The following is a 17561-nucleotide window of genomic DNA, read 5'->3' as shown; positions in this document are numbered from 1 at the left end:
ACAAAATTTAATTTGTCTAGAGTACAAATTCCATTTCCCAAAATTTTTCCTTGCCGGCTTTTGCCCCAATTAATCTCCCGGTTCAAGTCCCCGGTCCAAAACCTAAAATTAATTAATCTCTCCTAATAAACTCACATGATTAGCGATTGAAAACCTCAGGTGAGGAAAGAAACCATCACTAGAAAACAACACGCCTTCTCTTCATTGTCAATCTTTTTCTTCTTGATCTTCTTCTTCTTCTCGCGCAGCCTCTTCTTCTTCTCGCGCAGCCTCTGAACAGGATCCCCATAGGAGGGAGAGAGAGAGAGAGAGAGAGAGAGAGAGAGAGAGAGAGAGAGATCCACAGCTTCTTTGAGTGATTCCGGATTGGTGAACCCATCATCATCAAAATTCGCATTGACGGGTAAGCACAAAAGAAACCCCTCTTAGATATACGAAACCCTAAACAAAACCCCACATTGAAGCCCCAGTCTTGCGCTGTTATTTCGCTTTCTTTCTTGTTTGTTGAATCAGTGGTGGCGTTTCAAAGACCCAATTGGGTTGGCTTGTCACTTTTAACACTCCCCACTCCACACCTAACCATGCTTTCACTTCACCCCAACAGCTTCCCACATTATGCTCTAAGTTTTTAAGAAAAATTTCAAATTTCAATCTTTTTTGCTCTTCCAATTATGTATGGTGATTGTTGTAACCAATGCTTCAGGTTTGTTGGTTGAAATTTCATTTAATTGTACCAATCTGATATTTGGATATGCGAATTTGGCTACGTGAAGCAGCAGTGGGGTTCGATTGAGTTTTGTCTATCTTGTTTGCTTTTCTAATCTAATTATGTGTGGTGATTATTGTTGTCGGTGCTCCACGTTTATTGGTTGAAACCAAATTGCATTTGTACCAATCTAATAGCTGAATACGGGAATTCGGCTGCGTAAAGTGGAAGTGGGGTTCAGTTGAGTTTTGTCAATCTTGTTTGCTTTTCTAATCTAACTATGTGTGGTGATTATTGTTACCTGTGCTCCACGTTTATTGGTTGAAACCAAATTGAATTTGTACCAATCTAATATCTGAAATCTGAATATGCGAATTCAGCTGTGTGAATAAGTTGAGATTTCTCGATCTTGTTTGCTTTTCGAATCTAATTGTGTACCAATACTTCAGGTTTGTAGGCTGAAACCAAATTGAATTTGTGCCGGTCTATTGTCTGAATATGCGAATCTGGCAGTGTGATGTGGAAGTGGGGTTCGATAAATGTAGACATACATAAGTCAAGATTTGTCTCCTGGGGTTATTGGCCTGCTTAGCTTCTTTAGTTTAGAGGACGAGGAGGGGAAGTATCTGTATAGAAGGATGGCTGATGCAGCTGCTCTTGCGGAGGTTGCAGGCTCCAGATTTAGTGAATTGGAGCTGATTGGAAGAGGATCCTTTGGAGATGTCTATAAAGCGTAAGTCCCAAAAATCATATTGGTTTTGTAACTATGCTATTTGTGGCTCTTGCACCTCATCTGTTTTAGGAATCTGCAATAAGTATGAATCCTATGCCAATTTTAATGACAGTCTGGTTTGAGTTGTGATTCATTCTCCCATTTAGATTTATTGTGAGTATATGAGAATTTGATAGATGTGAGTTTCCATTTGAAGCCCAACTGAGTTCCTCACTAGTGGTAGTTGTCTATGTAAGCATCATGAATGTTGCTGCTGTTTTTTGCAAAACTAAGAACGAAGACGTGGTTAGATCTTGTGGAACACTTGATCTTAGGGTCTCTACACGCACACTTGGAATTTCTGCTTGTTGTATGACTCCGGAAGCTTGCTGATGTTGCCTCCACTAGCTTAATGTTGTTTATTGTCTAACATTTGGACTGCCTTACATCACTAATCCTAGACTGGGATTTTTGAAGATACCAATTCATTTGATTCATTGATTACTACTACACATGGTCTATTAAAGATTCCAGAGTGATAACAAGATTTTAGCTGTAGATCACTTTCTACAGATGTCATGGTAATGGATGGGCTGGGGTATCTAAATTTTTCCATTTTATGTTGTGGTCTTTAGCTGTCCTAGATTTCGTGGTTCAGCACTTAACTAGTATAGAGAATAATAAAATCGTGGTGATCATCAACTTAGAAGCTTTAGACATCTTAATGCTGGCAGATGAAATGTATATTTGTCAACTTGTGGACATCTTAATGGTTAAGTATGTCGGAAGCTTAGTAGCATAGCTACATGTGACTTTGTAGTAATGGCAGGCGGAAATGCTCTAGCTTACTACCTGCACCTATCTTTCTTTGTACTTTGAATGTTATGTAGCATAGACACATACACGAGGACTTGACATGATATATGTATGCTGACAACGACTTATCCTCAAAAAGTAGGAAACAGATGCGGGCCGTGTATCAACATTTCAATGAAGTTTTATCTTTTTAGTGGACATCACATAAGAATAGTATGCAGTTTAATTTCCAATCTGAAAAACTTTACTCTCTCTCTTAAGATTTAAAAATTCTTTAAAAGTCATGATATTCATATATTTTGTACGCCTCATATTTGATTTTGTACTGCATCTTTAGTATTTTCATTACTAACATTTTATCTTAAAAGTTGGTTCTGGATTTTTTATTGATACTGCATGTTATACGTTTCTTTTAGACATGTTTAAAGATGAGTTGGATTGAATGAGTTGCATCGCTAAGAATGTATGACACTAAACCTATTTAGAGGCTCACCATATAGGTCATGTATGTTGGCAAGTGTTTAAAAGTATCGTCAAAGAGTGAGAGAATTCCTTTTGAATGTAGTTCATAAACCTACAAGCGTCTGATCGCTTAGCAAGATCATCCATTGGTTTCTCCACCTCTCTCCATGGCAGAATTGCACGTCTCTCAAACCGGACAATTACAAAACCTCTACTGTCCTCCTCACCTAACACATGTAGTATGTTGATTCCCAAAGGAGACAAGCTACACTGGTAGCAACCTTCCCCATCATGAACCAATTAATGAAGCCTAACATCCCAAACCACACTTTTGGATGAGAAGCCCATATATTTGCAGCGGAGGCACAAAAATTTTAGTTCACCAATATACACACATAAGCCTACATCAATGGAGGAAATGGATTCATGTAGCCGACCCCAAGTGATTGGGACGTAAGGCTCGGTTTGGTTAGGTTATTTAGCTTGACTACCTTAGACTTCTGAAATATCAGGGGCAGATGAAATTCGTGTTATGGAGCTTGGCTCTTGACTTCAAAAACTTAAAGTTTTCTTTGTAAATTGACAAGACTTCGTTGGCTGTCTATGAGATAATTTGTTGCGTACTAATGTAGTAGCTTTCTTGTATTCAAATTGACTAATCCGGTATATTTTCCACATTTATAGGAGTGTCTATGTTTGATTTTCAGGTTTGATAAGGAGCTTCAAAAAGTGGTTGCTATCAAAGTTATTGACTTGGAAGAATCGTGAGTATATAGCTTCAATTTTGTCCACTCCACTGTTAACAATTTATGTAGATCGTTCCTTCTCTTCTACAACTGCTCATTTATGCTTCAAATTGGGTCTTTATACTTATCTCCAGAATGAACCTGTGTATCACGGGAGCTACTTTTATTCCCCTGTAAAGCCACCAGTAGGTGTTTGATTGCTGCTAATAACTGCTGGCTGATAGAGCCTTGCATAACTATTCTCGTGGCATAAATTGCTACCTACAGCACAGACACAGCATAAATTGCTACTTACATGAACTTCTCAAAAGTGCTATAACATATTCAGACGTATTGAAGAGATCTGCATATCTGATCAGTTTCTGCGCATTAATTATTGCTTGTAGATTTTGAGAAGAGATGGTTGATTGGAAGCACTATAATAAATGAAATCTTGGTACATAAAGTTGAGCGGGCGGTTAATTTGCAACTAAAACACAAACAATAGGCTAACTGTCAATTAACTGGGCTTTGCTGAATAGTGCGCGGAATTGATGGGCTGAGCAGGGCCTTTAGCAAGGTTGAGCAAGGGGAATTACTTCAGAAGAACCTCAGATATGCTGCTGCGGTTGTGGTTGTTTCCTTTCCTTTCTTTCTTCTCCCCTTTAGGCAATTTTCCTTGATACTCAAATAGGTTCAATTTATTTTTTATTTTTTTGAAATTCAGAAAGACATGAATAATGGGGAAACTCCATGAAAGGAAGATTTTTGATTCATTCAATTTAATTAATGAGAAATGCCTCAAATAGGGTCCCAAATCAGGAAAGATAGAGTCTGAGACAAGCACCAAAATGACAAAGCCAATGATAACTTTGTAGGTTGATTTGACTATCAAAGATCTTGCGCCTTGTGCTACAGTATTTCGAATGATTGCAAGTGGAAATCGGATCCATGGATTGCATAACATGCTTCTCTCATCTGTTCTTTAGTTATTACTCCCATTAGACTTATTCTATTGAAATTTTCTTCCACAGAGAAGATGAAATTGAGGACATTCAGAAGGTATTTCTCCACTAATTTGTGGAACTTTTTGGTTTGATTAGTTGCATATGTAATCAAATTTCCTCCCTATTTCATAAATATTCCAGGAAATAGCAGTTCTATCACAATGTCGATCAGCATATATTACGGAGTACTACGGGTCCTACCTCCAGCAGACCAAACTGTGGATAATAATGGAATACATGGCTGGTGGATCTGTTGCCGATCTAGTAGGTTTCTTCTATTTGGCTTCAGAATATGCAATTGATAGATTGTGATGCGTTTATTCACTAATTGGTTCCAATCTTGTCACGCTTCCATCTTTACACTGGAGTTTGGAAGCAATCCCGTGGTCTGTTTGTAGTACTCCCTCCGTCCCAAATTGGATGTCAATTTTTGATATCCGTGTCAATTTCAATTCCTTATATCTTTCAATATGGATCTCAAAAAATATGCAATATGGATCTTGTTTGATAGTTCTCGATTAGTTTTACTATACAAAGTTTTCAAACTAATGAAAAACATTATAGATTAAAAGATATAAGCGATGAAAAATGACACGAGTTTCAAAAATTGTCATTCTTTTTGGGACAGATGGAGTAGTAATTTTATGTACTTGTGGTGTACGCAGAAAAATTTTTAGGGATGAAGAACAAAGAGAGAGATGCTCAATTGACTGAATAGTTGTTGCACCATCACAAAAATAGGAGGATAATCTGTATAGTATGGCAATTTGTTTTCTTCTCTTCTTTCTAATAATTCTAAAATTCGACTGGGCAATCTCTCTCTCTCTCTCTCTCTCTCTCTCTCTCTCTCTCTCTCTCTCTCTCTCTCTCACACACACACTCCCTTCTAGCACTTGTGAGAAACAAAAGCTGAATAAGGGAAGTATAATTCATTAGGAATTTAAAGAGATATGAACACAGTATAAAAAAATATTCTGCCTTCCAAAAATTAAAGAAACAAATCCAGCAATAAGAAATACCTAACATCCTTTGTACATCTTCTCTTGTTTCTTTCAACTGTTTTTAACTATAAAAGCACCCCTACTTAACTTGAAGAAGCCTTATCTTTACTCTGTCTTTTCCATAATAAGAAAACCCTAGCAGTAAAATCAATGTTGCAACAGTCTCTTTCCTTTAAAAGATTGAAAGATAATTAAGATTCACTAGTAATTTGTTTGGCTAATAGAATTGGTTTTTGTATCTATCTCAATTGTTGCCCTCTTCAAAAATTGCATTCGCCTCCATATCAACGTTTGTCAATTCTCATGCATTGCATGGGTTATGGCTTATAGTAATCATATGTATTTGTGGTGTACATAAAATAATTGTTTAGCAATGAAGAAGAAAAAGAGAGATGCTTAATTGGCTTAATATTTGTTCAACACTGCACACCTTTACAAATAGAAGGAATGGACATATCATTGTCCAATATAACACATTAATGAGTAAATGGAAGGAAAATATAATTGACCTTGTCTAAAATGCTCCTACTTCCCCATAATTGTATGTGATGTGACCATCTTGGTATGGGATATTCCTGAAATAGTCAACTCAATCGAAGTGCTTGCTTTCTGCCTGTTTTTCTCTCTATGCTTACCTTTGTCTGGAGGCATACAATGTCGATTAGGAGTATTAGTTTTTGATGCTGATGCAAATATTGCTTGTGCAGATTCAACCGGGTCAGCCACTAGAGGAGATGTCTATAGCTTGCATTTTACGTGACTTGCTGCATGCAGTTGAATACCTCCACAATGAAGGGAAAATCCACAGAGATATTAAAGGTCATCCTTGGGAATTTTAAATATGCTATTATTATGACAGTAAAAAACATCTATGCTCAGAAGACCTGTGTTTGGTGTGATGTCCTTGAAAGGTCAAATGTTTTTTTATTGATGATTAGCACATATCTGCATATGGATTATGTCGGTACTGTTCAATTTATGCTGGTGTGCTGACAAAACTGTATAATCATGGCAGCGGCAAACATTTTGTTGACAGAGAGTGGTGATGTTAAGGTACATTTTTTGTGCTCAAGCAAGTTGATTATGTTATTTAATTCCTTGCATCTGAGCATGGATAATTGGCTGAAGGGTATACAAGTTGTGCTCATTTGAAGTCTCTTGTGTCTTAAAAGGTTGCTGACTTTGGTGTTTCTGCTCAATTAACAAGGACAATCTCAAGAAGAAAGGTACTGTTATTGCTCTCTTAGAGTTTATTCTCTCCTAAATATAAGGACGACTTTTTGGTTCTTTCTTTTCTTTTTCTTTTTAATTATCAAATAGTTAGAGTTCTAGGACCCTAGTTTCAGGAACCCTTCTACTTCTGTGCAGGCCCTCTCTCTCTCTCTCTCTCTCTCTCTCTCTGTGCATGCGCTAATAAGTTTTTGTTAGTAAGTTTGATATGTTTTCTTTCATTTACCAAACTAGTGAACTGAGGGAAGGCCAAATTTTGAAGTTTTCATTGGTATTCGTTTGTCCAACTGGTTAAGTCAATCTGACTCTCTGATTGCCCTTTCCTTTTCTTACTGCTGCACCACCCCGTCAACTAATAATTGATTTTCTAATTACCGTGTTTCCCTTTTTGGCTTTTCCCACTACTTTAATGGTTTTGCACATTTTTTCTGATTTGCCCTCATCACCAGGCGTAGTGTTTGTATTCTTTTTTGCATAAGTTTGTTAAATATCATCAATTACTTTTAGGGTGGATCTGTGTAATGTTAATGGTGTTGATTTCTATGTTTGCCTTGCTTTTGTGACAATAGTGACAATAATGCTTTCTGGATCACTACATTATACCTCATTCCATCCAGTTAGAGTTTCGAGTATCCATGAACCTGATGAGTAGATTTTTCTGGAAGTTCTGCATCTTTTTCAGTTGTCATGATTGTCTTGCTTTTGGATTTGATGGAAACGATGTGCTCAAATCATCAGGAGCTGTAATATAATTAGGACTTACAGACTTTTGTAGGAACACCATTTTGGATGGCTCCAGAGGTTATTCAAAATTCGGATGGATACAATGAGAAGGTATCTCTTGAGGCAGTAGTCTTGTGTTCTTTCCATATTTTGAGAGTTGTTTTCCCTTACTTTATTCTTGTCATTGCAGTCAACTGTCCTCTGTTCCAACTGCTTTTGCCCCCCTTTTCTCTTGTGAGCGATATTCTAACCTTCATGGCTTCATGCAGGCAGATATTTGGTCTCTAGGTATAACAGCTATTGAAATGGCAAAAGGGGAACCTCCTCTTGCAGATCTCCACCCAATGAGGGTTCTTTTTATTATCCCTCGGGAGAATCCACCCCAGGTTCGCTCTATGATTTAATTATACCCCTTGCCTGCATTCCCACCCCAACTCCCCTCTCTTTCAGTAGGTTATTTGCCGTCGCTTTGGCTAATCATTCTTCTTTGTTGATTTGGATTATTAAGAAAGTCCCCATTTAACAACTGATTATCATTGAAAGTGAGTTTCATTTAGTTTTTCTTGTGCAGTTGGAGGAGCATTTCTCTCGTCCTATGAAAGAATTTGTTTCAATGTGTTTGAAGAAGGCTCCTGCCGAGGTATCTACTTCTGAATTCCTTCGTTTTAGTTTGCTCTTCTCATGGAGAAATTTTGCAGTGCAATAGGTCATTCACAACACGGGATGTTTTTTTTTTGCAAATAGTAGTGCTATTATTCAATATAGTGTAGTTTCTGTGCTAAATCCTGAATGGTCTTGCAAAAAATTCTTTCCAAAGTTCATAAAGGGTCGACAGTCAGCTTTGATAGAGGTCAAAGGTTTTATCTCCAACTTACGAGTATCAAAATTATACTCTTGGCATTCAGAATGGCCGAGTTCTTGACATTTGGTTTGTTTTTAAGGTTGATCTTTGCTGCATGTTGTATGTATTTGAATGTTATCTCGTCTCGTTGATTTCAGAGGCCAAGTGCCAAGGAACTTCTGAAGCACCGGTTTATCAGGAATGCTAGGAAGAGTCCACGGCTTTTGGAGAGAATAAGGTGCATTGTGTTGGTATTTTCCATGATTCAAACTGTTCTTATGAAGTGTGACTATTATAGCATTTAAAGTTTGAGATCAATGATGTAAACATATACACATGAGCTTGTCTGACATTGGAATGTCTAGTGCCGTGCCAAAAAGACTGAACTGTAATTTTCCTGATATTTATGTGTCATACGCAAAATGTTTAACATTATTAGAGGCATTGTTAAGTTCTTTAAACTACTCGGATATCAATTTAGACATGTACTGATGGTTCTATTAATTGGAGATCTGATGGATATTTCCGCACGTCAACCTAATTTAAGTTTATAATTTCTCTGTTCAGCTTATTAATCCTATTGGTCTGCTCCTATTTTGTTATGTTACAGAGAGCGACCAAAGTTCCAATTGAAAGAAGATGGAGAAAGCCCAAGAAATGGTCCCATAGCTCTTGGGGAGGCATCTGGGACCGTAAAGGTGATTAGAGACTCAAAAGGTGAAGGAACCGTACGAGCCAGGTGTGTTTAATCTCTCAGTTTCTTGTGCTATTCTTGTTATCTAGTCGATTGTTGGCTGACTGGTTCTCATATTTACAGCACCCAAGGTAAAACCTGGAAAAATGCTGGATGGGACTTCAGTATTGGTGGATCATCTAGTGCTGGTTCTGGCACAGTGCGAAGTGTTGTAAGGCCACCTCAGGTCAGAGACAGGAAACCAGATGGTATTCCAAGAAAAGCACCAGATGGTGGTAACAGGTGGGCATCTGCAACTGGAAGTGATCTTTATGATGAGGTTGGAAAAGATGCTGGAGATCAATACGTTGATGAGAATCAAGAATATCACCATGAGGATGTAAAATCTCTCTCTCTCTCTCTCTCTCTCTCTCTCTCTCTCTCTCTCTCTCTCTCTCTCTCTCTCTCTCTCTCTCTCTCTCTCTCTCTCTCAGGAGTTTCCTGCACACAGTGTGAGATGATATCATGTCCAAAAATATGACAGATAACCATGTTATAATGTATAATACATATATTAGCAAGAGAAACACCGTTTGCTGAAAGCATTTTGAGTGTTGCTGCTCAGTGGGTTGGCATTCTTGTTACCAGTGAATTTATGAGATCTAGTGAATTTATGAGATCAACTACGTCTTGCTAACTAATTGAATGCCTTAATGAAAATGAAATGCCATGGCTTAGAATTTAGACAACTTAACAAGACAAGGTTTTGGGAAGCTGTTATAGACAATTTCTATCTACATGAATTCTCATGTCTGTCTGATTTATTTCAACTGTTCGTTGACAGGAAGAATTATCTATGAGCGGGTCTGGAACTGTTATTGTACGATCTCCTAGAGGAGTTCATTCATCCTCATTGTTCAGTGAGCAAAGTATTTTGGTAAGATCACTTTTTGGTTGAGATGGAAGTCGTGCTGTTTGTACTTTTCTTCTGCCATGCTTGAAATGAATCTATTGTGTATTCAATCTTCCTTGTAGTCTAGCAGCACATATACTTCTTTTGATGATGTTTCCACCAGCGGCACTATTGTCTACCGCGGACAACATGAGGATGCAGATTCCCCCCGAACTCCTAAGTCCAGACTGGGTATCCTAGAAAAAACTTCAAGTGTATCTGAAGACAGTGCAAAGAACCTTGCAGAGGTGGTTAATTCTATGTTTTTCCAATGTATTTCAATATTATTTTGAGTATACCGTAGAATTTGAAAAAGGGTAGATGATAGATGGTTCCCAGAATACGGTGGATGTCTTTAGAATTATGGTGGAAAACTGGAAACCCTGACTCATCCCTCGAGATTGTAGTTTCACATCCGAACATTCATATATTTTTCCTCTCTATGGTCTTCTATTGTTATCCTTCTCGACTTGCTATTCTCACCGATAATAGCGCTGGTTTGTGTTAAAACATCTTTCCTCTTAAATCATCCTGTTTGTCTTTAAGCATTCCTGTTATAACAGCGCTGGTTTGTGTTAAAACATTCATATCTGGATGATATTTGTTCAGGCGAAGGCTGCAATTCAAGGAGGATCAAGGAAAGGAAATTCTCGGGAAAGGTCTGCATTGGGAAAGATCAGTAGGGATGGGCAAGATAATAAAAAATCAGATCTAACAACAAATAACTCCGATTCTTCAAGGTACATATCATGATAGTGCTTTGATTTAGAAATGGAACCTGATGCTTGATTCTAGAAGCTAGATAATAAATTGAATCTGGATTTCTACTTCAGACATTTTCGTGATTACTTAAATGAGAAGAAAGCATTTCCAAGATCACGCCAAACAAGTGATGAGGAAGACAGTGCCAGAATCGCTGCGGTTTCTTCGTCCGCTCCACTATCAATGTTGTTAATCCCTTCAATAAAAGAGGTAAGAATTTCAAACGACGTATTGAGGTTAACTTCCACTATTCAAAATTGTCGTAGTCTGTAATCGAATACTTAGGGATACAACACTTGTGATTACCGGATCACATTATTTTAAATTCAAAATTAGGATAAGGAAGATTTAAAACCATGAAGATGCAGAGAAATTATTACTGTTTTTACTGTGGTTTAATCTGAAGCATGCACTAAGACAAGTAGTATTAATGGCTGTAATATGATGAAAAAGTCTATGAAGTCAATGACGATGGTAATGGTGGAAATAAATGAAAGGTGATGAACATTTCAGTGCGCTGGGCTTGAATATTTTTAGAAGGTGAAAAATGTAAAACTTTATAGATGCTTTTGCAACTTCCTATGTCTGAAGAACAATTCACTTGTATAGATCTGTCTCTTGGTAGCTTGTACCTTGTTGCATAACACCATTTGAAAGTTAAATAGCAGATTAATTAGTAGTCAAATTCAAACTGAAGAACCTTGTTTTAGTATTCAAGAAAACACAAATTGATGCTTTTGTCCGCTATAACGTCCTGTTAGCTGTTGTAAAACATTTTGAAGAAGTTTATATCAATGAATGTCTCTGTATGAAGTATAAATGCTGCTTGACATTAATCTCTTTTGGTGTCATTAAGCTTTTCTGGTAAGAATCAGTGAGGAATATTATTTAGCCTAGCCGCATAAACCTTGGCTCTAATGAGTTATTCTGTAAGCTGTGTGTCACAACTCCAGCCTTCATTCCAGCCTTCATATAGAGAGATCCAGTTCCCAACAAGAAAATGGACCATTGTGCAAGTGTTACAGTTCGATTATACTTTTGCCCCCGGGTTTTTTGTAGATCTGTCATCTGAAGTTGAAAATAGTTGATATGATACCATCTGCAAGTCGGTTGGACCACAATCACCTTGTATGTTGCTTATGTAACATTTGACATCTGTGGAAACTGGAACGAGACCATCTCCATGTAGTTTGGAGTGGTTGCAGGGACCATGTCAGACATGTCGCTACATCTTAGCTCCTAAATTTGTTTGCAAATGTAGGCCATTGGTGATGATTCAGAAGGGCCAGTTGTGCATGCAGTGTCAAATTCACTCATGGATATGGAGCGCATGAAGCCAGGATCTAGTGAAGTTTTTGTCACCAGAATCCTTCAGCAGCTCGGAAGGTTTGCAGATTCTTTCAACATCTTGTGTAGCTATGTTTTATATAGCAGTTGAAAAATGATCTTTTATTAGACAAGAATGAGTTACTCAAGAACTAGGAAATACATGCAGTTCAAAGGAACCTTCATTGAAAGATCTGCACGAGCTGGCAGCTCGCACCTTTTCCAAGGGCAAGATGACTCCTGAACAAGCGGAGAACACAAGTCCAGAAGTTGATAGCAAAAAGCAACCCAATAAGGAGTTTCATTCTAATGCCAATTTGAGCTCACTAGCAAGGTTCTTGCTTTCAAGGTACGTCTACGAAATCAATAATATGTTTTGATTCTAAATTTAGCACATACAGACTATGCCTCTGAGAACTCGTGCCTATAAGCCGTTATTGTTCAAGTCCATTTCTGGTTCATTGAAAATAAATGCAATAACTCCGCCTGCGCCATGTTTATAGAGCCTTATCTGCCACACAGCCAGTCCTAAGCTTGAATAAAGAAGGGGTTGTGTGTTAGGTAGCTGACAACCAAAACATAAAAGACTCCATTATCCATTATTAATATGAGGAGAATACAGATTCATGTAGTGAACCGCAATTGATTGGGACTTAAAAGGCTCGGTTTCGTGGTGGTGGTGAAAATGAAGGCAAAAATAGTTTTAGTTCAATGTGTTAGTGCATGTATCTACTGAAAATGTGAGATTGTCCAAGAAGCATGAAACATTTCCAACGGGCAGGATGTCTCTTTCCCTCTGTGCGTAGTACCTCTGTCTTTCATAAATATACAACAAAGCATCTTCAAATATAGAAATATTAAGTATCATCCTATTTATCGCGAATGGAAAATGAAGACACATAGTTATGTTTTTCTAGTACAGATTTCGTTAGTTTCTACTAATATTACAAACTTATTTGCATGGCTTTCACTCTTGTTATGCAGATGGCAAGGCCAAGTTTCTCGAGATTTGAACCCAACATAAAGAAGATTGGAAGTTGTTTGTGTCTATGCTCTTCTTTGTATTTCGTTTATTTATTAATTTTGATTGGATGTACATATCATTATATGATCTTTCAGTTTTCTTTACTCAGTACAGGAGAATTCATATATTCTTCTTCTTGTTTACTTTGTTTGTAGTTCAACCATTTTGTAAAATTAGGTTTGATAATATCAGTTTTCTTGTACTAATATTAACGTTGATCCCGGTTATTACTTTCCGTCTTCCTGTTGCAAACATCTTTCCTGCCCATATAGAGCAAAGGAACTGCCATAAGAATGATCTTGTAGCTCTCATAATTTTGCTTGGTTCGGTTTTTTATCTTCTTTTTGTTTTTCTAGCAAACATCTTTCTTTCCGTATATGTATAAAATAGGAACGGTTCGGTTCATTTTGTTTCAGAGAAAGGAAAAGCTAGAACTGGGTGCTTCTGTGACACCTCTAGTCTCCCTAGCATTGGTTACCGTTTGAACGATAACTTTAACCTTTAAAATTTTGTATTATGTATACAATTCATTAGTTGCTGAGATTATGATCAAGATTATATTCTTTTGCTGCTGTCTTTTATCATGAAACTACTGACGCTTAAATCCAGTACTGTATAATTCAGATTTAAGCGACATTGAGACGTAAGACATAATTACATGAGCCTCCCACAATCTGTAACAATCTCATTTGTGCATTCTGGCAACCAAACAGACCACATAGTACAAGCATTTACTAACCAAGTTAAGGAGAAGCAAAACACAATATGCATGCAGCAGATTTTGATGTATCAATGCATTCAGGTTTGTCCTTGCGGTTTTAAGGAGCGTACAAGTACAAAATTTTCACGTTGGTTTTCTCTATTCAATTGCCACTTCTGGTGGCGTTCTTTTGGCAAAACCGTCCAACCACATGTATATAATAGCAATTATATACCAGTGTTTCTAGGCTCTGGCTGGTTCTTGGGCAGAATGACTGGAAAGGTGAGGGAAAGGAATAAAACACTCCACCTACGATAGTATATACCTGTTTCAAGCCGGGGTCTAAAGTAACAAACTGCAGGACAGTATACACCAATATATATTCTCCAAATACAAATACTATGCCACATCAGCGAGGAAGGGAGAAGATTGCAACATCCTGCACATAAGAAAAGCTTTACATTTGCCAAGACATCTTCCTATCCATCATGAGTGAAAGATTTGCCAGGTGTGAAATTCCTTTGTATTCGAGGAGTCAAAGTTTATCTCCTCCGAGCAGGTTGCTTTGTAGGAGTCAGCTTCCGAAACGAGGCATGCAAAATCATAACTGCAGAGGGGTTAGCAAATACTGTAAGAACAAACTCATTGGATCAGAGAATGTTAAAAAGTGCACATGGAAACCCAAGTTACCTGCATAACTAACACCAAGAGCAGAGAAGAGAGCCATCTGAACGTTGGAATATAACAGAATACCGGCAGTTACTGAAAGGATGTGAGATGGTTAATATTAGGAAATCAGGTGAGCACTTGAATGATTTCAACACCACACGGTTTAGACAAAACATCTGTATGCTGAGTGCGTGTTACGACTTTGCCACAACCTTAAGAATTAAGAGAAATGCCGCAAAATGATATTTTCTCTTCCCCGAGAGAAAACCAGACCCACATGATAGGACCATCCTAAACAGTTGTAGAATAAGGATACCATGGCAGAATAAGTTACTCTAGAAGAAACAGTATATCATTTTCATCATTTTACACTTCGACGTTGTACCAATGATTCGCTCAATCTTTTCATGTTAGGGCAGATTTGTTGGTGAATTTGGACCGCAACGAGATTCGTTATATGACAACTTTATTCATCAAAGAGATGAACATGACTGAAGAAGGCTTGAAAGAGAAATTAGGAAGTTATCTCAGAAAGATGGAAAACATAAAGAAACAGAATATGAAAAGCAATAAACTACGTAAGAGGCTACGACAACGCATAGTTTTCATAACATTTGAGATAAAAATTGGCTCATTAAACCAAGAGTGTGTTCATGCAAGGCCACACAAAAGGCCGATATGATGGGAGAAAAGTGAGTTCATCATATCACTCAAGACATCTGAAAACATCACAGAAAATACGTTGCTTAAAGGTTTGTTGATGATTTCAGTCACAACTCACTCAGCTTTGGTGTTTCCATAATTTAACTCATAAAGCTCCGTTTGGCAAGCAGAGAGAAAATTTGTGACCTTTTTTAGGTAATTAGAATCGGAATAATCTTCTAAACATTTGGTCTGTAAGTGAAGCCTACCTCACTGAGACAAATTGCCAATAAAGGATTTCCATATCATCCAGTTCTCAATAACTCAGAAGTACTAACAAAGAAGCCTCCACATCGCCTCTATTCCTACTCTTCTCTTAATCCAAGAGAACCCCAATGATCAGTACTGACATGGGAGGTATTACCCCATTGATTCAAAAGTCTCCTGAAGTCTGATCAAGGCCTGATCGCCTCTACATTTATAAGACCCTTGGTCCCTAGCAGTTCAGAACTCAGATTATGCGGCCGTCTATAAATTACATTTAGAAGGTACATAATTAGTGAAAACAAGCTTCATTCAAAAAACCACAATGAGAAAAAAGTACGTAGAAACCTTTGACCCGTTAGTCGTGAATTCAACGACAAAAATTCCTGGTTACAGGCTTTAGAACTTGATGCAGTCGGATTATTTAACAGGAAACCATGACAGCAATGAGTTGAAGACAGAAAGCAGGTTAAAACACAGAAGGGGCATGCATAAAATGATTTAAGAACCCTAACCAGCAGCTTAGAAAGATAATTTGTAGTGACTGCATAAGCAGTACAACTAAAAGCACGAAAAAAGGAGACAAAGAACTAACTCACCACACTGGAAAATGCGAACCAAGCTTATTCGAACTGAAGGGGATTGATCTATTCCCCACCGATCACCATAGAACCTGAATGCATCCCAAAGTGCAAAGCTTGATAACAACCCAACAAGGGCAAAAGGCATTTGATACCTATGATAGCCATCAATAAGAAACCATAATCATAAAGCACCTAATTAGAGTGGGAACAAAATAGCTGTATAAGTAGACAAACCATACCAGATACATGAACAAAAATCATCCGACAACTCAATTAACGAAGTGCATAATCATATCTTAAAAAGGCTAACATTTTGTTCAGCAAAATATCACATGTACTTCTATGTTGATAACAAAATATTCATTTCATAAGCATGTATATTACCACTTGCGAGGTCCAAGAAAGAGACGAGATTGTGGTACAAGTGCATAGCCACCATTTAACTCTATACCCTCGTCCTAAAAATGATTGGTAACTTAAAATTTTTGAGACTTTTTTTCATTTTTTGACCACGGACAGCAACCTATACCCGTCCCAAAAAGATTATCCGGTCCGTAAGATAAGAACTTAAAAATGATGCACCTTTATCGAAAAAATTCAAGCTTCTACCGCTAGTCACTTAAATATCTGAGAACTTTATTTTATCAAAAAAAGTTAGATTTTTGTAATAAAATGGTACTTCTTTTAAATTATAATTATCGTGGCAAACTTTTATTTGTTTGGAACTTGGGAAAGAAAGGGAGAAGAAGAAAAAATAATTAGGAAGGAAAATTGAGAAGAAAAAAGTTGGGACTCAAGAGGGCCAGCTCTGTTCACAGAGAGGTGCAGGGCCGGGCACCCGGCACCCCTTGTGTCCGCCGTGTGTGTGTGGAGAGAGAGAGAGAGAGAGAGAGAGAGAGAGAGAGAGAGAGAGAGAGAGCATACAGAGAACAGGCGAAGAAAACGATGAAGAGAGAAGCATAATTACGAGCATATCTCTTGACATTCTCGTGAACCCTCAATCGAGCCTGACTCGGCGACGAAGGAAACGAGTACGAGTCAAAGAACCCGATAAACCCGTGGGTCCACGAGGGGGTCGGGCCGGAGAAGTCGTCGGTGGCAAGCTTTGCGAAGGGGTTGAGTGTGAAAAGAGAGAGTAGGGTTCCGATGAGTGAGAAAAGTGAGAAGAATAAGTTAGTGGTGATGGCGGCGGGGGATTCGGTGGGAGTTGTGGTGGTAGTGGTGGTGGTGGTGGAGGAGGAGAGGCGGTGGAGGTCGGAGGTTTTCTGGTCGAGGATTTCGAGGTAGCCGCCGTCTCGGAGCCATGACTCGAAGGCCGGCTCCGGCACGCTCAGAGATAACGGGTTCGATGCGAACATTGGTGTAGTTTGTTTCCCCAAAAAAATTTAGGAACGTAATTTTAAAACACATTCTCCAAATAACTGTCCCGGGCACAAATTGTCTGGTTTGATGTTGTTTTGAAAATTTTTGAATTTGATTTTTAGGTAACGAATGGAGAGAGAAAATAGAATAATGATTGAAGATAAGAATAATGAATGGAGAGAGAAATGAAAATAATGATTGAAGAGAAGAGAAAGAAATAAAAGTAATAATTACAAGTAGAAATAATTATTATTTTTGAATTAAAATTTTTTTTAAATGTCATCCAAATAAGGCATAAGCTTTTCAAAAAATGCATTTTTCCGTTAAAAAAATTGAAAATTTTCCACAAGTCGATAGATACTATCTTTTAAGTTGTGAAA

The 17561-nt window shown here is 37.8% G+C and overlaps 2 protein-coding genes across 3 annotated transcripts; one reads left to right on the top strand and one right to left on the bottom strand.

The window, feature by feature from the left end:
• Positions 1-13195, top strand: LOC131331579 (uncharacterized). 2 transcript variants are annotated; one of them, XM_058365618.1, is made up of 21 exons: positions 1-403; positions 1220-1439; positions 3404-3460; positions 4456-4483; positions 4570-4692; positions 6137-6248; positions 6445-6482; positions 6602-6655; positions 7425-7493; positions 7652-7768; positions 7954-8022; positions 8382-8461; positions 8834-8962; positions 9041-9296; positions 9741-9833; positions 9932-10096; positions 10458-10588; positions 10682-10820; positions 11872-11996; positions 12106-12285; positions 12921-13195. In XM_058365618.1, exons 2-21 carry the CDS (start codon positions 1345-1347, stop codon positions 12958-12960), a joined length of 2100 nt encoding a protein of 699 aa, XP_058221601.1. In that variant the 5' UTR covers positions 1-403; positions 1220-1344; the 3' UTR covers positions 12961-13195. The 2 variants fall into 2 exon arrangements, with proteins under 2 accessions (XP_058221601.1, XP_058221600.1); XM_058365617.1 differs by having other exon boundaries at positions 1156-1439.
• A 758-nt stretch (positions 13196-13953) lies between these two features.
• LOC131331580 (PRA1 family protein H) lies at positions 13954-17249 on the bottom strand. Its single transcript, XM_058365619.1, has 4 exons — positions 16744-17249; positions 15835-15971; positions 14351-14422; positions 13954-14267 (listed from the first exon to the last, which is right to left on the bottom strand). The coding sequence occupies exons 1-4, from the start codon at positions 17175-17177 to the stop codon at positions 14203-14205; spliced, it is 708 nt and encodes a 235-aa protein (XP_058221602.1). The 5' UTR covers positions 17178-17249; the 3' UTR covers positions 13954-14202.
• Between the last annotated feature and the right edge of the window lie 312 nt (positions 17250-17561).

This window comes from Rhododendron vialii, chromosome 6a, assembly GCF_030253575.1.
Source record: "Rhododendron vialii isolate Sample 1 chromosome 6a, ASM3025357v1".
NCBI lineage: Eukaryota > Viridiplantae > Streptophyta > Magnoliopsida > Ericales > Ericaceae > Rhododendron > Rhododendron vialii.
This window is presented reverse-complemented; position numbering and strand designations above follow the sequence as displayed.

Coding starts and splice junctions, on each gene's coding strand:
- LOC131331579 (XM_058365618.1), top strand. CDS start 1,345: ATGGCTGATGCAGCTGCTCTTGCGGAGGTTGCAGGCTCCAGATTTAGT. Junction 6,656..7,424: donor GGACAATCTCAAGAAGAAAG/GTACTGTTATTG, acceptor TAGGACTTACAG/ACTTTTGTAGGAACACCATT. Junction 11,997..12,105: donor ATCCTTCAGCAGCTCGGAAG/GTTTGCAGATTC, acceptor AAATACATGCAG/TTCAAAGGAACCTTCATTGA.
- LOC131331580 (XM_058365619.1), bottom strand. CDS start 17,177: ATGTTCGCATCGAACCCGTTATCTCTGAGCGTGCCGGAGCCGGCCTTC. Junction 15,972..16,743: donor GTTTTCTTCGCCTGTTCTCT/GTATGCTCTCTC, acceptor TGGCTATCATAG/GTATCAAATGCCTTTTGCCC. Junction 14,268..14,350: donor TCTTGGTGTTAGTTATGCAG/GTAACTTGGGTT, acceptor ACCCCTCTGCAG/TTATGATTTTGCATGCCTCG.